Here is a 27,221-nt window from a genome sequence, read left to right on the forward strand (position 1 = left end):
AGTCACTTGCTCCATCCCAAAGCTGTTCCAACAGGTGAGCCTGCAGCCTGGCAGCAGCACGTGCTGGTGGCTCTGCAGCACAGATGAGATTAGTGCCCTGCAGATCGCAGCACACAGGAACGTTTCTTGCTCATGATTGTACCTTAAACTCAATTTAAGGTGCTCCACTTAAACGTTGCAAGGAACAGTGTATTAACCTGGTCCCTGTTTTTTAAAGCACAAGCCAAACAAAGCCACGCTTTAACATCCTGGGCTGTATCAGCAGGACCAAGACAGTGATTGTCCCCCCTGAAATTGGCACTGGTAAGGCCACACCTTGAATCCTGGGGACATTTTTGAATTATCCACTACAACAAAGACATTGAGGTGCTGGACCATGTCCAGGGAAGGGAGAACAGAGCTGAGGGGCTCAGCCCAGAGAAAAGGAAACCTTAGAGTGGCATTTCAGTACTTAAAGGGGGCTTGTAGGAAAGATAGGGACTTTTTACTAGAGCCTGTAGGGACAGGACAAGGGGCAGCAGTTTTAAACTAAAAGAGGGTTAGATTTACATTAGCTATTAAGAAAAACAATTTTACAATGAGATTGGTTTACAGTGAGGCTCTGTGACAGGTTGCCCAGAGAAGCTGTGGATGTTCCATCCCTGAAGTGTTCAAGACCAATTTGGATGGGGCTTTGGCCAATCTCGTCTTGTGCAAGATGCTCCTGCCCATGGCAGGGGTTGGAGCTTTCAAGGTCCCTTCTAACCTAAACCACTCTGTGATCTGTGACTGAGATGCTCTTTCAGCACCCCCCAGAGGGGAGGGCCGGCACTGGCTCTGTCACACCACAGGGATGCAGGACGTGCACTGCACCAGGCTCCAGCCCACCTGAGCAGCCTCTGAAATGTGAAGGAAGCTCTCGTTGGGACTTTTTACCAGCAGTGTCTCCATAGTGCTCCTTGTATAAAGCCAAAAAGGTGTGGTGAGCTGCTGCTTCACTTCACTGGCTCCTTGGAATTGACGGAAGATTACCAGGAACATGTTTTTGCAGGAAGTATTTTCTAAGGCTAAACATTTGATGAGGGTGTGATAATGAATTACCAAGCATATATCTTTGCAGCTACTCCAACCTGTGAGTATTGGTTTGCCCTTCCTGTGTGTTGTTTCCATAGAAGCAGAGATTAACCTTTTAAGAGCAGATTATAAAGGCACCTAATTCAATTAAAATTAGACTTCAAGCATATCAGTTTGTAATACTCAAGAGTTGTTACACGATTGGATATAGATGTTGTTGTGACTGGCAAGGCCAGTGTGGTTTCTGGCAGAGCCAGCTGGAAAAATAGCATCCTGGTGGGAACTTTCAGGGTTTTCCTATGTGTAGTCCACTGGTGGCAAAGTAATTCCTCTAAAATATGGGGATCCAGCATAGAACACAGGAACACACATGCAATTAAAGTTATTTATTGTAGGTTTTCTTTTCTGAACTGACAAAGAGGATTTCCCAGAGATCGGTAACACGACACAATGTTATACACCATTTCACAACTAGTCCCTTGTCGCTTTATTAAGAACATAGTAATTTAAAAATATCTAAATATTTACATATTAATAAAACATATATACAGAAGATTGAGACATTTTTACCTAAATATGGAATGATTTTTTTTCTTCTCTCTAATAAAACCTATAAAAAGATTTCTGAAGAAAGTCTGAACAGTAGTCACAGTAAGTAAACACAAATGCAATCTTCCAAATTTACAAAACGTTGATTTCATTGCTGAAGGGTTACAACACAACGGACCGGTGCCCCCTGCCCAATGCAGGCAACTCCAAGCCATGAAGGAAGGAAAGACTCAAAATTTAAGGTTTGCAGTGCACATTCAATCTATTCCACAGTTTCAGAGAGAACATGGTCATTCCTAAAAGTCCATGGAAGGCGGGCGGGGAACAGCTGGAGCCTGGTTTCTCAGGTGCCAACAGAACAAACTGTTCATGTTGGCTTCAGTGTTATTTGTGGGTATTCTGTGACACCTGAGAAACAGGCATTAGGATTGTTAAAAAAAGAGGTTGAGCGTTTTGAAAACCATCCCACTCTGTAATAGCACTTCTGTTGAGACACTCAAGGCCAAATAGTTTCCAAAAAATAAAAAAAGTACCTAAGATAAGATACACACAGGGAATGGAAACACAATGGCAAAGGCTCTAGCAAGCTCTCCCTCGATTGCAGGACACGTGCTCAAACTGCCTGGTGATCAATAGGTGTTGCAGGTAAGACCTTCCAGATTTCTTTGTGACATTTTTAAAGTGAATTTAGTGCTGATGAAAGGTGCAGAAATGAAGGTTCGCAGGGAGGGCCACACACAGTTTTACCTTAGCCCTGACCTGATCCTTTCAGTGTCTGAGAGGGTAGTGCAATTTCTTGATCGATTCACTTGTCTTAACTGCTGAGATACCAATACAGTGCCAGTTGAAAAGTGACTTGTTTTTTTTAAATAGGTGAGTATTGTTGCCAAGGACAGTGGCTGAAAAATCACAGTGAGGAGACCCTCTTCTTAGAAAACAGAAAATTAATACATTTCAAATTGAGGTGATTGAACAAGCTGGGGGCAACAGTGAGGGGAAAATGACCACCTCCAGCAATCTGCACTACAAAGATGCTCAAGAGCCATCCCACTAGGACCACGTAGGGAAATTGTTTGAGGAATAGCTTCTCCTTGCTATAACTAGGAACCTGGGCACTGCTGGGAGAAATCCTGCTTTATTCCCTCCTAAACCCAGAAAGGACTTTTTCATCAGAGCTGTGTGCAACTGGTCATTGGTACCGCAGCAGCCAGGAAAGGAAAAGTGGGTCTGTAGAAGCAAAGAGCTTCACCAAGTCAGATGCTCATTAAGCCCACAGGGTTCATGGTGGAGAAAGATGCCACCCTGGTCCCTGGGGACAGGAAGAGTCACAACTTCTTTGTGGTTTAAGATGAGACACTGCTTGCAAACATACAAACATGTGGAAAAGCACAAACATGGAGGAGAAACATAGGCAAGAGAATGACCTCAGAGTGGGTACCCCGCTAGTTCAGTAATGCATGGATGCGGAGGGAAATCATCTTAATTAAGATGAAGAACAATGAAGCAATCTGGTGGTTTCATTACTTGAGGTTACATGAAAAAAACATAGACTTGTAAGAAAAACTGTATGCCCATGTCTTGTAGTGCACTGAAGTTCTCGTGCCGAGCTCGCAGGAACATTACTCAAAGGAGAGGATGTTTCTATCTGCTAAGAACACTGATGCAGGATGTGAAATTCAAACTGAAAAATCTGGGTTTGCATCTATCAGATGGTCTGTTGTGGTGTCGAAAAGGTTACCTGAAGGGAGACAGAGTTTGAAGGAATCAGTTAAAAAATGTAAGAATTTAAGATATCAGTAATTTGAAACAAAAAAAAAAAAATAGTATTTTAGAATTATGGAAATAATGTATTTGAGTTTTAATTTTAATTAGTGATGAGGCTGAACTGCTGGTGTGCACACAGGCAGTGCTGCTGAATTCCATTTAGAGTAGAGCTCAATTGGCTAAAGAAAAGCAAATTAAATAGATTTTTCTGAATACAAAATTTGCCAGCCAAGTTTTTCACACAACATACAGTGCAGCCCACTTCAGATGTAAAGCACTCCATTAGTCTTCAGCACAAACTGCACTGCTATGCTCACCCCTTTGAAGTTTAGGTTCTGAAGAAGTGAAAAAAGCACCCCATGAATTTTAAACCTTGAGTACATACTTTGGGATCTTATTTGGTAAAAACCCCCACCACTCCACAGCAGTCTAAATGCATACAGGAGAAAATATATAAATATATATATACACACACACACCTATAAAAGGTGCACTGTGTGATTATATCCCATCTTTTTAAAAGCCCTTTAAGAATGTGCTTTTTCTAAACAGAACAATGAAAAGATGGACAGAAGAATTACGACGAGGGTGCTAAGAACACAGGGCAAAGAGAAGACAGACATCAATCAGCCTGAGAGGCAAATACATCCCAATGAAAAGGGAAGACTCATACAATCATGCATTGAAAGGATAAAGATTTATATTACAATAAAGGATTTATATTTAAGGTTTTGGAAAAGGTTTTTCTTTTTTTCTTCTTCTTTTTTTTCCCCCAAGTTTCATTTTCTTGATATTGTATTTCAAGAGAAAAGGAGACAACCTATATAGAATTGGATTGTTGCTGTTTTCTTATCATCCGTTTCCTTACCAAGAGATTGCTCTCATCTTTTCACAAAGCTGTATCACCCCTAGACCTGAGGATTGGGATGTTAGTGTTTCAGCTTCCGTTAGGGATATCAAAATCCTTTCTCATCTCGAAATTAACCCCAGCGTGGAGAAACTACACAAACTCTCAGCATGGCTGTGGTCCAAAGCAGGGGTAAGGAGTGCTACCTCATGGTCCTAAACCTGCCTACATCTTTCCAATCCAATTTACAAGGTGAGGATTCAAGAAAAGGGTGTTGCAGCTGGCTTACATTTGTTCTCACATGCAGAATTTACGGGTTGTGCCTTCCTTTTGTTTTTCTTTGAAACCACAAAATCCCAATGCTTTGCGTAAATTGTACACTGAAATAAGATGAGCCTTTTCACAATACCAACTTACACAGAAAGGCTCTAAAAGGTGCCACATCCTCATCCTGATAAAGATCTATCTCACACCCTCCAGGTATCCTGTATCACCAAGAAACTAATCAGCCTTTCCACTGAGCCCACGATAATTACCCCCAGAGCTGTCTGATCTGTCTCAGCTCAGGTCTGGACACAGCCTGCAGCTTTGGTTAGGTGCAAAAGCTGGAACTCTCCTAGACCTGAGCTTTGATAACATTTGTTAGGGACAATTCTTCTAGTATTTTCTTGAGATTTATCTGTCAATGAACCAAAGTTCCCAGCAAGTTTAACTGCCACAGTTCTTCCAATTTACTTTAAACACCCTTCAATCAACAGCTTTTATAGCCAAGGCCCTCTTGGTATAGAGGGTGATTTTAACACAGGAGCATCATTTCTGCTCAGGAGTGCTAAAATATAATTGGGGAAAATGTCTTCTTTAGCTTTATAAGGATGTACTAGCTTCATTATTTTTTACCAGGCTTTTGAGCTCCAAAAGAGGTTTCTGAAAACAAAGCACCCTCTGCTCTTCTCAAATCCCAGGACTTTGCAAGTTTGTGGGCACAGAGGGAGCTGGTTCAGACCTGGCTGTGGGCACTGGCACCAACTAACTGCACTTGGAGCCTGGTCCTGCTGGCACCAAAAGAGAGACACCTCCAAACACAACTGCAGCTGACCTGGCCTTCCCTCTGGAAGCAGCTCTCTTCCCACCAATGATGGAGAGAGTTGAGAGCAACCACACCTCTGACTGAGGTGTCCCAAACGAAGTGTCAGCCAGAGGCTATAATCCAAAATCATACAGACTGAGACACTTCAGCACTGCTAGGGCACATACACCCAGATCTCGTTCATAATGTCAGTGGTGTCACAGGCAGGACTGACACAGCTGGAAAGGCAGATTTAAGGCATCTGAGTTTTTCCTTGTTTTCTGGCACCAATGCTTATCACTGATTCTAAAAATTCTCCCTGGGTGCTTTTGCTTCACAGTTTGTTCAGTTATTGAAGATGAAGAGAGGAACTGTTCATGGATAGCTCCCATACCCCCACATCTTTTCTCCTCATCCAGTCTCCTGCAAGATCCCCTCAACCAACCCAATTGACTCTGGTTTTATTACACCAAAGCACCAGGTTAACCACTGATCACAGAGTTACAGGTCATTTAGGCTGGAAAAGATACTTAAGATCCTGCACTGCTAAGTCCACCAACAGCCATATCCCCAAGTGCCACATCTACACATTTTTCAATACCTCCCAGGACCGTGACTCCACCACTTCCCTGGACAGCCTGTTCTGGTGCTCGACAACACTTTTGGGGAAGAAATTTTTCCTAATACCTGAGGCCATGATTTATCTGATATTAGCTGTCATCTGCAACCAAGGCCCTTCGCATGAGGCACTGTACAAACACAGTCAGAGAGACTTTTCCCCAAAGATTTTTCAAGCTAAACAGAGAAGACAGCTGAATAAATTGCACGCAGACTCCCTTTAAAGAACCTGTCAAGCACCCTTTTGTAAAACCAGCTGTACTAAAACAGGGAAAGACCCCTCTAAAAATCGTATTCCACCTCTTTTGCTACATTCCTTGATACAAAGCAGCTATATTTTGGCTCTGTCTCATAATTACTGTCATTATACTGTCTGTGTATCACTTTAAATAATCTGCTTCCAACAACAGTATGAGATTACACAGATCTGTCCTATAAAGAGGCACTGGCACACATATAATAATGGGTGTGAGTCAAATTCTTGGCTCACAGCCTGTGAGCATCACCTCCCCCCCAATGCAAACTGCAGCGTGGTTTATTTAGGCATCCTTCCACAGGTAGTGTGGAGCAGTACACACCACACACAAGCATTTCAGCTCAAAAGCTGCATGCATGGATGCTCAAAGGTGTACAAGCAAGCAGACCACAAGGGTGATCTGCAGTGGAGTGGGGTCGCCTTCTCTACCACAACCATGTCAGCATGTTCATCTCCATCCCTGATGTACAACCCAAGCAGTGACTACAGAAACTGCTCTAAGAAACGTACAGCAAACTGTTAATTCTGCTCCTTAATGTGACTACCGGAGCAATGAAGAGATAACACTAACATTAGCATTAACAACCTTTATTAGGGTCCTCTCACAGCGGAATTGCTTCCCTCCCTGATAAAAGAAACCAACAGGATGTTGCTTGGAAGGGACCTTTCAATGCAGAGCTTCCTGCATCTTTCATCACAGCCGTCCCCTGACATATTATTCAGCGGCTGGCCAGGAAAGCAGGACGGCGGCTCCCAGGCAGCGCGTGCTCCCAGCCCCCGCTGGGTCCATGCCAGAAGCAGACTATAGCTGCTTGTCCTCCCAACTGCTCCGCTGCTCCTATTCCTTAGTAACTGCACGTGCTCCGCCAGCGCTCCACGGCTGGCAGCTGCTGCTCCAGCACAGCAGCGGGGTGTGAAAGCTCCTTCTCCAGCCCTTGTGCAAGGGAGATTAGGGAGTCCTGGCACAGGACACACATGCTGTGATGGTCACCAGTATTCTCCCGTCCTCCCCACAGCTGTCAGGTACCGTGTGATGCGCTCAGAAACCCAGTACCAGCCCTGTCCTGCTCTTCCAGCAATGGCATTGCTGATCTCCAACCACCCTTTGTTGTTAAATGAAATAACACAAAACTGCACTACAATCAATGATGTTATTCATCTGCCCAAGATCCTCTCTCCTTTGGGGATAAGAAGCAGCATCTCAGTGACATTACAGACTCTCAAATGCAGGGAAATGACCATCTCCTCAGACTCTGGCCCCACTGGATTTTCAGAGGATGGCAGCTCAGCTCCTGTCATCATGGCATCTACTGATGGACCAACTCTTAAAATGTGAGGGTGCTTCAAATGTCAGTCTCAGTCTGGTGAGACTGGTGATTTCAGCACCAAATTCAACAGTGTGGAAAAATGTTATTTCCCAGTCTACATTCAGCTCCTGTCATCATGGCACCTACTGACTGACCAACTCTTAATGTGAGGGTGCTTCAAATTTCAGTCTCAGTCTGGTGAGACTGGTGATTTCAGCACCAAATTCAACAGTGTGGAAAAATGTTATTTCCCAGTCTACACAGCTGCACAGCCAAGCTGCTGCATAGCAATTGTCAGGCTTTTAAGGCAGGGTGGCTGCACTTCAAGAATAAGTAAACTGACACTTAACTAGCATGTAAATATGTCTGCAACCCTTCTGTGAGTCCAAGACATTATGGCTAATACCTCCAACAACTCAACAGATGTGACACTACAAGTGATTGCGTCTGTCCCTACCAATAACTCTGTTAAGAGATAAAAAATACTCCCAGAAATATCAGGGATGAGCACGAGTCCCTATCTGGCATAAGAAGTGTAACTTACAGGCCTTATTAGCTTAGCTGCTCCCATGGACCTTGAGGTTTTATGAATATGAAATTGAGGGGAAAATTGTAAGATTCTGATGCATTTGTTTTTTAACACAGACCATTCAAAACTTTAGATAGCAGAGTTCTGTGTGCAATTACCCAGCTGTCCATGGCAAGTCAGGATTATTGAAAAGTGCTTCTGTGCCATAAATAAACAAAAACACATATGGAAGACTGATAAAAATTTTAATGCATTTTACCTGTTTGTAGTAGAGAAATGTCCGGCTTCTCATCACAGTCAGTTGCCTCTGCTGATTACAAATATAAACAAGAAATCTCATTACTTTTACTGAATACGGGAATGGGATTAAAAAGCTACAGACTGTGAAGTGATTTTGCATTTTCTATCTACTTTCCTCAGCTGCAAATTTGCAAGTGCTCTGTTAAAAACTCACTGCTTGGAGGAAAAGGTCATATAATAAAAATGCACATTTGGAAGACGGAGTTGGGTATTAAGAAGCAATTGTGCCAGTAACGGGATGGAGTAACACTTGTTCTTTTTAAGGTTTCAGGATATCTGTATGATAACAGGAGTTGTGATCACTTGATAAAGTCCCAAGAAAAGTCCCCAGCGGTCCTTAGAGGAAGAGCCCTGCAGGCTGGAATTCCACCCACCGACAGTCATCCGATGCCTGCAGGGAAAGGAACACTCCCATTTCTGCACCCAAACTTCCCATGACCACAGGCAAACTCATTTTGCAGGGGACAGATTTACTAGGGCAAAGTGTCTTCAAAAATGCAGGTGGGTGCCCAGTGTAATTAAGAAAGCACGTGACCACACTGGCAATTAATGTGTATATACACACATGCTTTCAATCCACAGCTTATGCAAGAGCATTTGACTTAATTTGGCCCACTGTGAAGGGAGGCTAAAAGCCTAATTTGTTCATTTTGTGTTTGCCAGAGGCCAAGGGAATGCACTGACATAGCTTGCCTCACTCAGCAGATGTGCAGGGACTTGTTAGGCTGTAGGACCTGGGACATGCTTGTGAACCCTGAGTAAATCAAAGGTGTGTAACAGGAAATCCGTGCCTAACCTAAACAAGCCCTATTCAAAATCCTATTACCTTTGTCTTTTGGCACTGCAGCATGATATTTAAGGCCTTTGAAGCACAATGAGATCTTTGAGGGCACTTCAGCAAATGAGGTGTGGTCATACAGGACAAGCCCATTATCACTGAATCACAGAATAGTTTGGGTTGGAAGGGATCTTAAAGGTCACCCAGTCCAACCCTCCTGAAATGAGCTGGGAGAGAGATTCAACTAGATCAGGTTGCTCAGAGCCCTGACCTTGAATAATTCCAGGGATGGGACATCCAGCATCTCTCTGAGCAGCCTGTGCCAGTGTTTCAGCACCCTCATTGTAAAAAATTCTTCCTTACATCTAATCTAAATCAACCATGTTGTAGTTTAAAATGTCCTATGAACTACCTTGTACAAGGTCTGTGTGGTGAATATATATCTGCTCACATCCATTCACTGCACAATATCCGCAGGGATCAAAACCAAGGCTGCAGATAAATTAAACAACTCAGTTCACCTCCCACTTGAGCCAAAGCTAACTGTCCTGATCATCTTTATCATGGCTCTGCATATGAGGATGTTCAGTTGTTGCCTTCATGATGATAATGTCTAATCCAGCTCCTAATCTACATTAGTTTTCTAATGTAATCCGTCAACCCTTGTCTCTCCATCCCTGGTCCAAGAGACTGCTGTCTCTCCCACATGCCTGGATGTCAGGTTAGTTTTTACCTATATACTCTCAGTTCTGCAAAATTAATTGAACCAAAGAAAACATAAACAAACCCTGATATCAGCAGGCAGCTTTCCTCCCACAAAAGGCTGAAATGCAAAGCCCTGGTAAGAAGTTCATGGCACAGACTTGCAAGTGAGTTGGTGCCTGGAATTGAGACCTTTCTCTGCTTTCCGTGAGAAGGTGGCACCTGAGCAGGAACAAAGTCAGGGCCTGATACAGCTCACTGTGAAAACCTTGAATTTTAGAAGGGACAGGTGGCTCACTAAGTGGGAAGGGATCACCTAGGCTGGTTTGAATGTGGAACAGACTCTCAGTGGTGGAAGGACTGGATATGCAAGGGAGGAGACAGCATGGTGCAATGAGAAGCCAAAACTCAGCCAATGGGATATACATGGATTAAAAATTCATGTCAGTCTGAGGTCAACTTCCAGCAATGCTGTGAAGAACTACCTGCACCAGGTGATTCTGTGGCACAGCAACTCAGCATACAAGGGACAAAGCTGCATCTGGCCCCTTGGGCAGAAGGGAGCCAAGCTATGAAAATGGGGGAAGCCAGATCTGAGTGCTGGCAATGGACTGGAGAGCCTTCCCTCTGTGAATATCAGGGATGGTGCCAATGGGCTGCCCACTGTAGTGACAGCTTTTCTAGAAATCTCTGCAGCAATTTGTGAAGTAGCTCCAGAGATGTGGTCACCTTTCTGCCTAACTGCTCTTCCTACACCAGAGGAAAGCAATAATACAGAAAGAAACAAATGGAAACAAGGAACTTCCAGAAGGTAAGGACTTGAGCCTCCAACTCTACAGACCCAGAAGTCACCTGGCCATTTTAATCTGGCAAAAGACTGATAAATGAGGTTCAGCTCTCCACCAATTGTTCCAGTCTCATTCCTCATGCCAGCACAAATGTTTATACAGTCACCAAGATCAGATCCAGTTAAAAACTGACAACATGGCCACAGGAATGCCTGTGCCAGCACCAGAAAGGGAGTGGGAGCACAGCAGATGCCCAAAGAGCTACTCACTCCTCTCAGCAGCTGCCAGGATTTGTTTTATGAAACTGGATGTGTAACTGCACCTCCAGGTGAAGTACAACACAGGGGAATGGCAAACATCTCGACCTCCTAACATGGATATAAACCACCAGTCTCTTACATGTCATTCCAAGAAGAAAGGAAGGTTTGCCTTCGACAACCACACCCACAGGCTGCCAGCCAAACCTCACTGTCTTGGGCCAGCTTTCAAGACAAGGCAAGCAGGAAGAGAGCCTGCTGTGGGAACTCAGAGCCTCTTCTCTGTCCTTTGCTTAGACAGAGTGCAGCAGCTCTTGCAAAATAATGCTGGTAGTCATTTCCTTAGATTCCCCCCAAATTGTGCAGCTTCTGAGGTACATGTCTGTCTGTTACGTGTACACTTGCTGCTTTCCTGGAAAGAAGTACACATGTGCTCATGGCTGGGAAGCTGAATACAGCAGTTACTATTTTAATATTGCTGGTTTTTATCTAAAATACTGGCCACAAACACACTGTACCACATGCTGGACTTCATCCTACATCCTTCCTGGCCCTGTGCGTATTGCTAAGAAAAAATCAACCCAATCTCTTGCAGCATGTAGATATTGTGTCAAAAGCAGAAACCAGGGAATCAAAAGGCTAAAGAAAAACAGAAAGAAGAAAAAAAATTCCTGCAAAACAATGGAAGCAGCAGTTTGAACAAGGACGTAGGAGAAAAAGCATATTCCCAGAAAAAAAAATAAATAAGCATATTTCCAGGAATTTTTTTTTTCTTCTTCCCCACTATTTTACACTGCAACAAAGTAATTGTTGTTAATTTTAAACAACAATTCAAGGATGAAGCACCATGGCACACAATTTATTTAAATGAATCTTGCCTGAACATTTTCAGCATGTTTTCCAAAATTGCTGTGTTTTCCTTTAAGGAGTCAGGCAATCCAAATATTCCTCAAATGTTCCAGGTTATACACTTGGCATGAACAGCTCCTAGCCCATGTACTGTGGCAGTGTTAGAACAGAATCATTGCATATCCTGAGTTGGAAGAGACCCACAAGGATCATCCAACCCCTGGCCCTGCACAGGACAGCCCCAGGAATCCCACACTGTGGTAATTTACATATTATTGTTATTACATATTACCCCCACAGCACCAGCTTTCCCATGGACAGCCGCTATGGAATAATGGCTCAGGGGCTCTTCAAAACATAAAAAGGGAGGAAGAACTTACTGTGGGAGACATGTGAACCCTGACCTGCTGCTTATTAATGGATGGAGAGTTTAGTAATCAAAAGGCTCGAATGCAGTGCCTGCACAGAGGTGACAGGAACAGCCAGTCAGCTCCCTCTGATTTTACCCCTTTCAAGATCTCTGTGATAATGGCTGACTGTCTCCCTCTGTGCTGCACTGGCAAGGCCACCAGACACCTGCTCGTGTTCTCTTTTGCAGGGTGAAGGGACCACGCTGGGGCAAGCCCAGCACCGTAAATTATGAGGCAATTTGCATTGTAATTCATGCTGCTTTAAGAGAGGAAACCCATCACACGCACTTCCTTTGATTTCTTTCCTTCCAGGACAACTTTGCACCCCATCCCATCCACCAACACGGTTCAGCTCCTCTTCTGGGAGAAGACAGACCTGGCATGAAGCTGTGCTCCATTCTGCTCTGCTTTGGCATGACATGGGACCAGTAGTCAAGGCTGAAGAATATTATCATACTCTTTAATTTTAATTATAACATCTGTTTGTAACATTAACCTCGCAGTCTCTTCTCCCCTTTGTGACAGCTAACTTGTGAAATTTTGAAAAGACTGAACAGGGCCAATAAAAATTTAATGGCAGCGGCAGCTTTATTCTCAGATCTAACAAATAAAAAAGCCCTACCCAAGTCTCAGATCTCAGGCAATAATCTAAAAGAACTAAGAAAAAGCTGAAGCAAAATAAATAAATTAAAAAAATAGAATATCCCCAGCTATGAAAAATATTGTCATTGATTCAGAACGTAAATGAATTTTTATTTGGCTTAGGATAACAACCTTTCAAAATCTACACGGGGGAACTATTTTCTAGAAAGCAGAATTTTTAAGTGGTTTTTTTGATTAGCTTTTGAAATAAGGAGCTTTTTCAGTCCCTAATTCTAGGAGATGAGCCAATAAGGCTGAATAAGGCTGAAGCTGAGCAGCATCTATGATCTAGTGATCATAATTTCATTTAATTTGGAAACACTCATGGGAGTGCACCCTATAGAAGGGGCTACAAAAAGCAGATCCACCCCAGTCGTTTGATAGAATTCTCTGAAATTATTACTGTAATTGAAAGATAGAGCAGGATTTATGTTTTCAGACTGAAATAATGTTTCACAGGATAAAGTGGAGAGGGCTGCTCATGAATGCAGTGTCTTACTGTCTGGTTTGAAATGAAAAACTCATCAAAGGACGTACTGAATGGCTCGGGGGAAGGCAAACAGGATGAAAAGCTTGTCCCTCCTCTCTTAAATACTTCTGCTGTTAAAATTTGGTACAACACAGTGCTGACTAAAATGTTGTCTTGTCACCTCTGAAATAAATGGATCATCTTAAGCTTTCTCCACATAAAAGCCTGTGTATTATGACAAACCAGAAACTGATGTAGGTAAATAATGAGATCAAGCACCAGGGAGACACACTGGGTCAGAAAGTCCTGGGTGAAGTTAGATAATTGGTGGCTCAGATTTGTTCTTTGGGCACCTGAGCCTATCCCCACAAGATCAGCTGGCATGTTCCAGTGAGCAAGTGGAGACAAAATTCAAAGAGAACGACCTAGGAGTATGGACATAGGACACTTGCTCAGCTTCTGCTCCACTGGCCACAGGCAGATGGGAAGAGCCCAAGAGCTCAGCCAGAAGAGTGTTGAATCCCACATCTCAGTGGCTGCAAGTCCCATAGTTTTAAAATACTTAAAAGCCAAGGTTTACAACATGAAGTCCTGGAAGAGTGTCTCCCTGCATGTTTGCCCTCCCCTCCTGGTTTGGATGCTGTAAATTACACACATTTTTGGTACGGTTTCACAATAAATAGAGAGATTGTGCATAATTCCAACATCACTAGTTCTGTATCAGGATAAAGCTGCTGAGGGCTGAGAGACTATCCTACCAAACACCACAACATCCTTCCCTTGGTCCTACAGACCTCCCCAGGCATCAGCTCGCTGCACACAAAATACGGAGTAGACGGATCTGTTTCCTGGTCAGCTCTAGATTCCTCACATCAGAAGCTCACAATTGTAGCATCAAAATACCAACAAATCTTATTTGAACAACACGAGGATGTTACTGCAACCAGCTGTCTGCTCCTGCCTCTCTGCTCCCATCTACTGTTTTACTGTCACAAAGGCCTGGGGGACTTCTTTGCTTCAGTGCAAGCTCAGGTTGGGCTAGCTACAGCCACCAGAGGAGACGGCAGTGGCTGGAAAGGTGCAAGTGGTGGTGTTCAGTCACTCCTGGCACACTGAAAACAGCATGTCTGCCTGTGGCCACATTAGAGAGAAACTGGGGCACTTCAGGGATTGGCCATTAAACAGCACAAAAAAAAAGAGCTTTTCTACCAATCTTGGTATTGTGCAGGGGTTTTTTCAACAAATAAACTTGAGGAGCTGCTAGGTACACTGCTGTTCACTATGCATCCACATACAGGTGAACAAGTTACCTTCCCTCTGCAGCACAGACAGGGGAGCCTATCTGATTCTGGCACACTACTCAGCTTCACTAATTTTCCTTCATAGTCTTGCTAGCTTACAGACAATATCCTCTGCTTAGATTCTCCCATCCTGAGCAAGGACCAAAGATAGAGGTGGCCCCATTTGGAAAGCAAAAGCTGAATGTCATTGTCATTTTAATTAATATCCTGCAGAGGCAAGAAGAAAAGCAAATAAAAAAGGATGAAAGAAAATAAAAATCAAAACAAAATCAGGTCAATGCTCTTTCCTGAGGGATCTTCTGCAGACAACCCAAGGACCCTCTGATCCCCACATCCTGCACTGCACCCTTCACCTAACTGTAGCCTGACATCCCACTTCCACCCTCCTGTCCTGGGGAGGCCGAAAGGCAGCTTTGGAAGGGGCAGAAAGCAATCCTGTTGTACAACACCAGTAATCTGACACTGCCTTTAACGAGATTATCTTCTATCCCTCTGTCCTCCCTCCCCCAACACACAAGAAACCCTTTTTAAGGCCAGTGCTGGTTTGTTTCTCTACTCTGGGAAGCTTATGCTACCGAATAATCTGCACTTTTGTCCTCCCCCTGTGTTATTTCTGTCTCTGGGTGTTTCTCATTTTCCTCTGTCTTATGCTTTTCCCTCCTGGCATTAATAACATTGTGGAGAATGATTTCAGATGCCAGCCTAAGTGTGTGTTTCAGAGATGCAGCTTTGGACAGAAAAGGTTGGCCCAGTGAGACAGGGAGATGGAGAGGACATTTCCTGCGGTCTTGCTCACCACCAGGGACCACAGGGTGAGCATCCCCTGCGGAGCCATCAGGTTTCCCATCCCATGGATGCTAACAGGCACTTAATTATGGTGATGGGCAGAAGGGAAGAGGGGAAAAGGCAGGCAGCTAAATACAGTAACAACAAAGGACTGTGTTTAAGGAGGGGGCACAAGTGAAGTGCCTCAGACAACTGTGTCAGATATGCCCATGGAGAGACAGGCAAGAAATACAACCCTGAGAGAGCCTTAGGAAAACTGCAGGCTGAGAAAGGGGAAGTGAAGCCTCGTGTGGAGAAAGCCCCTTGTAGGACTGGAGGGGTGAAGATGGGAAGGAGACTAGTTATGGTTTATAAGGTAATTACATGTCTCTTAATCAGTAACACTGCTTCTCCAAGAACCCTACTGGGGATTTCCAGGCTGCACGCTCATGGCTGGAGCTGAGGGCTCAGGAGCCACGCACTGTCAGGGTGAAAGCTCAGCCCTGAGCTCGCTGCAGGCTGGTCCCAAGCATCCAGGTTATCCCAGCCCAAGCTGAGCTGCAAAACCCTGCCTACATTACCTGTCACTGCTGGCAAGCTGCCTCCCACGTATTGCAGAGCCTTGCTGGCACAACCAGGGTGGGTGGCTGGGTTTTCTTTTGGTTTGTTTTGGGGCTTTTTTTTCCTGATTCTTTCACAAGGAATGTGAGAAGACTCATCTATTCTTCCAGACACATAGAGTTTAGAGGGAAAGGTCAGTTGGGTTATGTATTAACAGTACAGTCACTGGCTTGTCAGACTAAATAACACAGAATTAAAAAACTTCTACCTGCAACCCTGGATGGATCAGCTAATTTCTGGGAAGAAGAGTTTGGATGCTAAAGGAAAGCAGACAACATTTGAGAAACACTCCAACTTAACTCATCTGTAGAGACAGCTCCTAAACCTGCTACCATTCCAAACCCACAGAAACCTGCTAAAGTGTTAGAGTTCTAATTTTCAGGGAATGAACAAGTACAACTCTACAATCAACAGGAAAAATACTTCTTTGGATATAAAGGCTGTAAGCTTTTAATCTTACACTCACATGTTGTAATTCATATTTTTATACATACCTGAGCCTCTTTTTAATCGTCTTCTTGCAAGTTTAATTTGATCCTGAAGAATCTGGACCCAGTCCCTAGGACCAGGAAGTTTATCCACATGGTTAGCAGTGCAGTACTTTTCTGTAAAGACTGAAATAAAAAGACACCACTTTTTTGAAACATGCCACCAAAAATGGAGAAAAGGAGATGGAAGAGGGTGTTAATCAAAATATATTAAATTATTCAATTATCAAACAGAATTTTAATGGCCAAATGCAAGATTGTGAGAATAAAGCCCAACTCAGTGTATCACAAGTTCACCATTCAGAAGTGACTTGTCTGCATAAATATCACAGCAATGACATCATTACCACGCATAAAAGCCTGTCCCAGAGAAATGTTCTACACCTGATGTCTTCATGAGATTCACACAAAATGATCACAGAAAAATAACAGTGTACTTAGAACTGAGTCTCAGATGTGGCAGGCACTTTTTAATGCTGCCTTCCATATGGTACAGGTAGAGAGCTGAAGATTTGGTCATTTGGTGGCCTCTTGGTCAGGTTCCTAAGTCTGCAGGCAAAGTTGTGAAAGAGTAAAGTCCTACCACTGTGAAAATCTCCACAGTTTTTATACTGCCAAACTAGATGGAAAAGAATTTTTATAAAGCTACTAAAAAACAAAAAAGGCACTATTACTGAGAAAAAACAATATCCTACAGGTCCAATTTTGTGTTTTGCAAAAAAGGTACAGAGAGAGTCAACATTGTCTTTAAATCCATATTTACAACAAACCTAACAGTGTTATACTAAAAATATAGAATTACAAATGGAGTGAAACTGATGCAATTGATTTTCATCATGCAACTGAGAGGTACAAAAAAACCAAAACAAAACAAAAAACAAACAAGTGCAGAAATAGAAAAAATATTCTTGCTGTTAGTACTGCTATTGTAGACTTGGTCAGAGGTCTCAGAGCCCAGTCTCCAATTATGACTGGCAAGAAGAGAGAAAGTTGGACCCACCTCAAGGGATTTGTAATCCTTGAGAATAAGTATCACACAAATGGGATCAGGAAACGTGCAACAAAAAAAAGGGAATTTCAGTATTTTTATATACACACTTTTGAAGCAGCACTACCTGCTAAGAGAACCAAAAGTAACCTGCCCCTCCAAACTCCTTCCATGCTAACAGCTTCACAAAACCGTGGCGAGGCAGGCATCAGCAACACCTTGCAGTCTGATCTACAAGGACATCAGACCAACTCTGAGGGCTGCCCACACAAGTCAATACACCCCCACATTCACAGTGTTTGATTTGCAACAATCATCATCTTTGCGAAGGTAGAAGTAATCTTTCCCTTCTGAATCCATATGGTATCTGACACAGTGGGCACCTGATGAATGACTTGCTCCTACTTACTTAAAAACTGCTCAATGTGTGGTTAGAGAAATAACAATGTGGACAAAAAGGAATGGGAATGTAGCAGCAAGGAGGCAGGAGAATTGGGACCTGCCCTCTCCAGTCCACCCAAGCTGTATGGTATTAACAAACCCTCTGCCAGAGAAATATTGACTGGTTTGAATTTAAAGGGGACTTTAAAGACCATCTAGTCCTACCCCACTGCCATGAGTAGGGACATCTTGCACTTGATCAGATTGCTCAATGCCCTGTCCAAGCTGATCTTAAACACCTTCAGGGATGGAGCACCCACAGTTCTCTGGGCAAACTGTGCCTATAGTCACCATCATCACCAAAAAGAAAAGGCTTCATAATGTCCAACTAAATGTACCCTCTTTCATTCTAAAGCCACTGCCCTTTTGTCCTGTCACTACAAGCTCTGGTAAAATATCCATCCTCATCTTTCTTACCTTTTTATCTTTTCTTACCCTTTTATACCATTATTATATATTTATATTATATTAAGAGGCCACAATAAGGTCTGCTAGAGCTTTGTCTTCTTCAGGCTGAACCACCTCAAATCTCTCAGCCTGTCTTCATAGCAGAGGTGATCCAGCCCTCTGACTGTCCTGGTGGTCTCCTCTGGAACTGCTCCAACAGGTCCCTGTCCTTCCTGTGCTGGGGACCCCAGAGCTGGCTGCAGCGCTGCAGGTGGGGTCTCATCACAGTGGAGCAGAGGCACAGAATCATGCCCACAGTTCTTGTGATGCCACCTGGGACACAGCTGACTTTCTGAACTGTGACATTGCTGGCTCATATCTAATTTTTTGTCTAACAGTACCCCCAAGTCCTTCTCTGCAGGGTTGTTCTCAGTCCCTTCATCCACCAGTCTATACTGATACTGGGGATTGCCCTGACCCAGATGGAGGACCTTGCACTTGGTCTTGTTAAACATCAGGAGGTTCACATGGACTCACTCCTCCAGCCTGCCAAGGTCCTGGATGGCATCCCTTTCTTTCTGTCAACAACCACACCACTCAGCCTGGTGTCATCTGCAAACTTGCCGAGGGTGCCCTAGAAACCAGTGCCTGTGTCATTGATGAAAATATTAAATTGTACTGGTCCCACTATGGATCCCTGATGGACACATCACACTTATATCTGAACACAGCTCATTGATTTCTGCAGGGAAGGATTTTACTAGCTGAATTTCTAGTCAACAATCCAAAGGAAAAATAAGTGCTTCTGACTCGTTTTATTTTTTCATCTTTTTTTTTTTTTTTTCCCCCAGTTCTGAGTGAAAGACTCACAAGAGAAGCTGATTGCCCAGGAGAAACACTGCAACTGATACAAGTGCCACTGAATACCCAAAGTCAAAAGAGAGAATTGCTCCCTGGCTAATCATTCTGTTGCAGAAGCATTAAATTACTTTTAAGGAGAGCAGTGAAAATGTTTTCAGACAGGAAGAGTGATTTTCAAGCAAACAGTCCCTCCTTTAAGTTCTCTGCCCATTTTTGTCATTAATGTAGCCTTTTGTGTCTCTGTCATGGAAAAGGACTACAAGTGCCACTAAAGGATATCTGGGCACGTGGTAGAAGAATGTCCTAATGATAATAATGCAAACAACATGATGTTGTTCTTGTAGAGATTTCATACTGGCTCAGTTATTTCTTGGAATAAATGAAACCACAGTGTCTGATAGCCCAGCTCCTCGGAGGGAAGAAGGGTGCTATTGGAGCCAGACTGAGTGAAGACCCACAGGACATCAGACCCTGGCATCTTATTCCATCACAGCTTTTAGGGACAGGCTTCCCTATCAGGGATCAGGCACTAGCATTTGGGCAATACTGTAAATACTAATAAAGATCACTGTTATGGCAGTGGTACCTAGTAGTACCATCACAGACTAAATTTTTCTGTTGGAACTACAAGTCCCTCCTTTTTTCTCTTAAACTCAAGTGAGAGGTTAAGCCAAGCCTCAGAATTTGCTCCACTAGTACAATCTTAGCTACTGAGAAACATTGCTCTCTGCAGAGTGTACCAGCTGCTATTTTAGTAGTCCTGTTGCATTTACTGTAAAACATTTATTTTATCAAGTGCTGTTCAAATTAGAGTGGCTTTTTTTGAAGTAATTTTGAACTCCTCTTTCTTTCATTTAACTTATTTATTAAAGCTTTTAAGAAACAATGAGATACAGATAGAGGGAATTCAGACAGATTTTTGCAGATTACTGAGCTCAAGAAAAGAAGGTACAAAACAGTGTTTGTGATTTAAACCTAAATACAAACATAACTGTAAGAAAGTCTGTCAGCTGCTCTGTAAGATATATCAGGACTATGACACAGGCACAGCATACACTTTACTGCAGAACTGCACAGCTGAGAGTGTCCTCTGAAGGCCCCCATGCCCAGCCTGCTGCTCAAAGTATGGCCAACTAGATCATAATGCTCTGGCCTGTGACCAGTCACATTCTGAGCATTTCCAGGGATGGAGGTCCTGCAGCCCCTCTGAGCCCCTACTGCACTGCTCAACCCTGATGGTGAAAATGCTTCTCCTTATCAAATTGTTATTTACCATGTGTTCAGTGCCTCTTGTGCCTCTGAGAAGAGCCTGACTCCACTTCTCCACATCATCCCGTTAAGGTACTTGTGAACAGCAGTAGGACTTCTCCTGAATCATCCTCTCTCCAGTTCTCACAGCATGCCCTCATTTGATACAGAAGCAGGGAAGTGGTGAAGTCCTGAGTCTTGGTGGTCCCTCCACTGGACTCAAGCCAGCTTGTCAATGTCTTTCTTTCATGGGGAGAGGAGTCCAAAAGTTGGCACAGAGGTGGTTGCAGAAGATTTTCCTTCCTCCTTTTGCTGCCAATGGACTCACAGAAGCTCTTCTTATTGCCCTGTGTCTCCTAAGTTAGCAATCTGTACCTGAGAACAAGTCACAGCCTCTAAAATAAGCTCACTCTTAGAGCTTATTTTTGGCCTTTCTTTTGATGATCTGGGTATTGTCCCTACAATATAAGGTTTCAAAATAGAATCCAGTTCAGAAACTCTGGCCTAATAATACCAGCCCTTTATATGCTGTCATCACAGAGTTTGAAGGTACATGTGCTCTTCTGGAAGCTAGACAGCAGTGACTGCCAGGAAAAATCAACCAGCAAAAGGTGCTCACACCAATAAATTTGCTCTCCCAAGAGAAGGACCACTGTACTTATGAGCATCAAACTCATCTCATGCCAGTATTATCTTCCTCCATCTCTCCCCAATCCAGCCAGCAACTACTGAAAAATTTACAGAGCAGACAAAGTCAAATACAGTGCAAGACTCAGAACCTTGATTGAAGTGTATCAGTTACACTGTCATTATGTTTTCAAGATTTCTTTGCATCTCTGATATCTGGGGAAAAAAATAATTATCTTACATGAACACTGAGTTTCCAGCCTTACAGACTGACTTCAGAAACCAGGATCACTGGCTTAAAATTAACACAAGCTGTCCCCGTAGAAGCTATTTTTAACAAGTGAATGAAAGGGAATAAAAATAAGACTGCATATTTTAATAGACCTAACACACGTCAGAAATTCTAATCCCCTTACACTCTCCTTAGCTGAGAATATGTTCTAATTACACATAGGAAAGAAAGCAGAAAACATACCTTTTATTGCACCCACAATATTTTGGTCTAGTCCTTTCCGGTTGTCGTTAAGCCCTCTTTTCCTTTTGCCATTTGGTAAAGAATTAGCCAAAGTCTTGTCATCAAAAAATGCACAGACCAGCTTCCTAAAGAGCAGACTTCCTGAGCGAGTGTAGTTTGATAGTATAGAGTCCAGCTGTGATTTTGGCATGAAGACATCAAAGCCTTCTGCAAGTTGCACTTCTGGCTACCAAAAGAATACAAATGTTTTAATTAAACGAGCATTCAAAGACATTATCTTACTTCAATCATGCATCTGGTGAGACTTTACAATCACTTCATCAAACCATGAATCTTTTCCCAGCTATTCAGGACCACAGCAGCCTAATTCATTGAAATCAAACCCCATCAGTGAATAAGCACCTTAAAAGGCAAATCAAACAATCACACTCCTTGTCTAATGTCTGTAAAAGTTAACAACTACTGACATCATTTCTAGGCATACAGCTAACAAAAAGCCAGGAGATACCTTTCAATGCTGGGTAACAATGACAAAGCACAGGATCATCGCAGAGCAGCGCTCCAAAGCGATGCTTTTTGAACATTTATCTAACCATTTAATGGACTTGTTTCACTGCCAAATGCTGTGAACGAGTGTGCTGTGGGGCAGCCAGGCACTTCCAAGAAGCACAAATGCAGGAATACTGGCCCAATCCGTGTGGCTTCCCAAGAGGGCTCCAGCAAAGATATGGCCCACATGAGTATAAGCAGATGATGAGTTCGAGGTTGTCCCTGGAGCCAGCACTTGCTGAGCATCCATTTGTCCCTCCTTTTCATAGTCCCAAAATGCATGTTTAGAAGAGGATGATGTTAGGCAGTTTACTTCAGTACAAAAACCCTCAACAGTGAATCACAGAGATTTAAGTGACTGCCAAGGTGAAATGGAGGGGAAGAAGAGAAAAGAAAATCATGCTGTATTTCACAAGAGTCTTCTCTCAAGTACAATGAGGGCCAAAATAGACAAAAGCCTTTGAGGAAGTCCCCTTACCAAGAGTCTTTTTGCTGCCCCTGTCTGTACATATCAGAAATTACATGAACACCATTTGCAGAATTTTTTTCTGTGAGTACCATACAATGCTTATGGTAAGACTTCTTCACAGAATTATTACATATCTAGAACACACATTGGGAATAAACTAAAATTTTGAAAATACTGTTTAGAAGTTGGCAAGGAGGTAAAAGAATCAGTGATCATGATGTGAAGTAATAAACCAATATTACAGTCTTGCTCCTAAGAACTTGCCCCTTTTTCCCCCTACATGAAACATATTCAGCAACGATGATGCATTTTCAGAGAAGTTTACAGAGCAAGAGCAAATGCCATCTCCCATCATATCACCTGCAAACATCTTGAGCCTAGACAGAAGAAAGGGCTGCCAGTCTCAGAACAATTTGGCTGTGAAATTCTTTTCCCATGAATTTCTAAAAATCAGTAAGAACAGTGTTGCAGCGAGTAGAGTATTTCCAAAGTATGTACTGCCATGGGATATGGATGTGTACTGAGCAGTAAAACTGAAGATTACAATGATTTGGGTAGCCAGGATGAAGAATCTTAAAATATGAAGATAGCAACAACAACAAAAAAATTCTAAGAAGCATGTAGGTCCTCAGCTTGCTCTGGATGAGAATTTGGATTTTTGTCTCAAGAACTTTGAAAATGCTGGATCCAGCAAAACAGTCAGTTACTGACATTTGACAGTATTCCCGTGTAGTGGGTTTTTAATATGCTACTTCTAAACTTCTGATGACAGAAAAGATTTTCAAGAGTAAATAAATGTGGGCCAAGTTTACAACTTGGGAAAAATTCTACTTCATGTAAATCAAAAACCAGAATGCAGCTGACATGGTGATGAAGGATACCTGCCCAATTCTGTTTCTTTGGTCTTGTGATAGCCATCTAAGATGACCTCAATGATCCACACACCCAGGGCAGAGAAATTACAGAACCACAGAAAAATTTAGATTGGAAAAAGCCTTAAAGATTATTCAGTCCAGCCATTAACCCACTACTTAACCCTGTCCCCAAGTGCCACATTTACATATCTTTTAAATACCTCCAGGGATGGTGACTGCCACCACTTCCCCAGGCAGCCTGTTCCAGTGCTTGACAACCATTTTGGAGAAGAAATTTTTCCCAATATCCAAAGTAAACTTTCTGTGGTGCAATTTGAGGCCAATTCCTCTTATCATATCACTTGTTAGTTGGGAGAAGAGATGGACACCCACCTGGCTATACCCTCCTCTCAGGGAGTTCCAGAGAGTGGTAAGGTCCCCCCTGAGTGTCCTTTTCTCCAGGATAAATATCCCAGCTCCATTGCCCTTCTCTGCACATGCTCCAGACCCTCAGTGTCTCTGTTGTGAGGAGCCCAAAACTGACACCAGGATTTGAGGTGAGGCCTCACCAGTGCTGAGTACAGAGGGACAGTCACTGCCTTGGTCCTGCTGGCCTAGCTACTGCTGGTACTCTCACCAAAAGCCAGTTGTTCCTGTGGTACCTTTTCTGAAACCTCCTACTTAAAACCCAAAAAGCCAGAAGGATCATGAGGCCCTGCTGTTATCTTCTCCATTCGTACCAAAAAATCAAGTGAGTCTCTCCTCTCCTCTCCTCTCCTCTCCCTCTCCCTCTCCCTCTCTCTCTCCTCTCCTCTCCCCTGGTCTTACCTTAGAACACCTGCATTACACTTTGGCAGGTGCACCAACCACTCTGCAATACAGCTGTAAAATACAGCTGTAAAATTTCAAACCTTACCATTGTACCAGTGGGGAGAAGTCAGCTCTCCTCTCCCCTGGTCAAAATACATTTCAAACCTTACCATTGTACCAGTGGGGAGAAGTCAGTATTATTATAGTTTTGATTGTTTTAGTCTTAATACAGCAACCAATTTGTTTATCAGTGAAATGGTTTGGAGGCAAAATTATGATTTATTCTTGCTTTCCTTTAGTAGCCAGCTATTCTTCAATCAAAGACAATCAGTAACCATTTGAACTTCATGATCACTCTGAATGTAATTTCTCAAAGAAAAAGCACTTATTAATAGATAACAATCATGGCAAAAAGGAAATGGGGGTAAGCTATTTGTGAACAACAAAATAAAGAAGACCTGAATGCTAAAGGCTTTTGCTGTGCTAAAATTAACAGACAGTGAATTAGATTTAATCCTAGATATTTTAGTAGGTTGTAATATGTAGATTAAAAATGATTAGGATATAAATTAAATATTACACATAAGTTCAACTAAGAGTTGTAATCAGATCATTGCATTTAAAAAGCAGGTTCTCTGATCCATGGTCCAGATTGAGGGCTGGTCTCACCAAGACATTTTCCACCTCTGTATGTAGCAGTATTTCATCTCAGGAGGTCTGGACTAATTGCACTGGTTTTGGCAGCCCTGATTTTATACCCATTAAATTTGGTTTCTTCTTTAAGTTCAATAAATGTTGGCAAAATAGCAGTGGCAGCAGTGGTGATGTATGACACAGCACACACTACAGACAACCTGTGGAATATTCTCAAGGGAACATTCATTTATGGTGCTTTGTAAAATGTATTTCAGGTTTTCTCAGGCACACAGACATGCTGGTTGTGACCACACCAGAGATGCTTATAAAAATGTAGAAAAAGATAATGCTGCCATTCATTCTCGAAAAAGTGACTTTCTTAAGCCATCTCAAAATATTTAAGGTCACATTTTATTTTTGCATTAAATATATCTGTTTTCAGAATTCATATGTTTTCTTTACAAAGACAAAACAAAATCAATTTGTCATGGGGTTCTGGCTCTGTAAATTTAGTCAAACAATGGTTGTGGCAAGCAAGGGCTCAAGCATGGAAGGACAGATGAAGACCTGATTTATGAGCCAAAGGTTTTCTCTTTTTTTCCTTAGGTCAAACTGGCAACTACAAAGAATCGTGTCCAGCGATGAAACACATTCATAAAGCCAAATTAAATTCCATTGCAAGCACAAAACTGTTTTCAAAACCGTGTTTCAAGCTGACAAGAGTGCCACAAGCAAAGAAAAATTATAAGCACAAATTGCATACTGGAGATAAATTACCAGTCCTCCCCAAACCTTTACCTCAAACATTATGAAGCTCAGTACTACAAAAGGAAACCCTCTGAAAAAAGCATCAAACCAGTTACTCTGTATCACTACACTGACTCTGTGGCATGAGACTGCAACCTAATTAGTGGTGTGGCTTGCATCTCTGTAACTGAATTATCCTGACTGCTCTTTTTTATTATTAGTTCCCTCTTCCAGAAGGATAGAATATTATCTGCTGCATTGTTTTCATTTACGCTTATTGATACGGAATTTAATTATGTTTTTCTAGCTCATAGTACTTAGGAAATTGGAAAGAGCCTGCTCAAAATTAAAAATATATTAGAGGAATTAATGAACAGTTTACTCATCAGTGAACTGGTTTGGATGACATCAATTTGGTCATTAAACAAAGCCAATCATCCACCAGACACATGGAATTTCTATCAGTGTGTACATGAATCAAGAAAACATGCATACTGCAATTTTCTATGGGAAAAGTGCATATTCTTAGAGTGGCAAATTTTGGCCTTTTTAGTCACACTAACATCATCAACAGTGCTGAGGCCCTACTCCAGCACACAGAGCAATCAAGACCAAATGACCAAATTCAGCAAAGACTGAATATGAATTTTTCTAGAGACGAGGAGTCCCCCAAAGTCAGCAGGACCAGAAAAGTACAAAAATACTTCTTGGCAGGATCAAGACCCATGTGTGGACTACATGGGCTCATCAGCAATGGGGCTGTGAATGGTTTACACACATGCACTTTTCATGGCTCCTCACCTTAACCGTGGCTCTTGGCATTGGGAGAGATGAAGAACAAGTTTCCACTGAAAGCTCAAAGAACAGGAGCCTTGAACTCAAGCAAAAACTTCATGTTTGTGAAAGTTGAAAAAAAAGACCCAAAATCCCATAATGAGCACACCACACATCTAATCCTAACATCTCCATTCACTCCTACCCAAGATTTGCTTGTTCACTCTAACAAAAAGTGGGAAGATGCATCAATATCACTTGAGTACTGATTCTCCTGAATGAGTAAGTATTTCAAAATCTTGCAATCCTGCATATTAAAATTTTAACTTACATCTGATGAAGCTGATTCAAGGATAATTCCAAACCCTGAAACAGGGGTCTCTGGCTTCAGGGGGGGTTCAATTGCTTGCAGACTCGGTTGTTCTGAGTTTGCTGTCAGCCTCTTCTCATTCTCTGGAGAGCTGGGTTTCTTATTTGTGGAAACTGCTTCAACAACTTTGAGGGGCAGTTTTCTCTTTTTATTTCTCTTTCTTGATATTGTTGACTTCTGTGCACAAATCAAAGGAACAGGAGGCTGCTGTCTGTTTTGAGTCCCAACTGAATGAAAGAAATTAATGCATTAATTTTACAGACAAAAGCCCAGGAATATCCACACAGATGCACCATTAAACTACTGACTCACTGAACTTATTTTCTAGATAAGTGATGTGATTTTCAGGGCTGCTGGTGCATGGGAAACAAATAAGTTTTATCACCTTTGCATAATTTTCCAATCTGTACAATGGGGATAATGACAGTGAGCTCTGTGGTGAGGCTTTTCAAGCCATACTGATGAACAGTATTTTAAGGAAATTAGGAATACACAGTTCTTTTTCCTAGAGCCCACTGGATGGCTGGTGACATGAAGCACTTAAGTGATGATTAATTTGTGTGCCCTTTGAGTGACTGAGAATCTCACTCTTTGAGGATCTCTTCCTGATAAAGTAAGATAATACA

The 27,221-nt window shown here is 42.5% G+C and overlaps 1 protein-coding gene across 4 annotated transcripts in view; it reads right to left on the reverse strand.

The window, feature by feature from the left end:
* Positions 1 to 1,424: 1,424 nt before the first annotated feature.
* Positions 1,425 to 27,221, reverse strand: part of BEND7 (BEN domain containing 7) — a 49,200-nt gene continuing 23,403 nt past the window's right edge. For 2 of the 4 annotated variants that reach the window (XM_041483738.1, XM_041483734.1), the window contains 5 exons: positions 26,557 to 26,822; positions 21,387 to 21,612; positions 16,366 to 16,485; positions 8,249 to 8,299; positions 1,425 to 3,340 (listed from right to left, as the gene is read on the reverse strand). In XM_041483738.1, coding sequence (XP_041339672.1) covers positions 3,279 to 3,340; positions 8,249 to 8,299; positions 16,366 to 16,485; positions 21,387 to 21,612; positions 26,557 to 26,822 — 725 coding nt within the window. In that variant the 3' untranslated portion in view covers positions 1,425 to 3,278. Of the gene's footprint in view, positions 3,341 to 8,248; positions 8,300 to 16,365; positions 16,486 to 21,386; positions 21,613 to 26,556; positions 26,823 to 27,221 lie in introns of those variants that run through there. The other 2 variants (XM_041483736.1, XM_041483737.1) reach the window with 2 other exon arrangements.

Source organism: Pyrgilauda ruficollis, unplaced genomic scaffold, assembly GCF_017590135.1.
Source record: "Pyrgilauda ruficollis isolate IOZ18807 unplaced genomic scaffold, ASM1759013v1 scaffold61, whole genome shotgun sequence".
Lineage (NCBI taxonomy): Eukaryota > Metazoa > Chordata > Aves > Passeriformes > Passeridae > Pyrgilauda > Pyrgilauda ruficollis.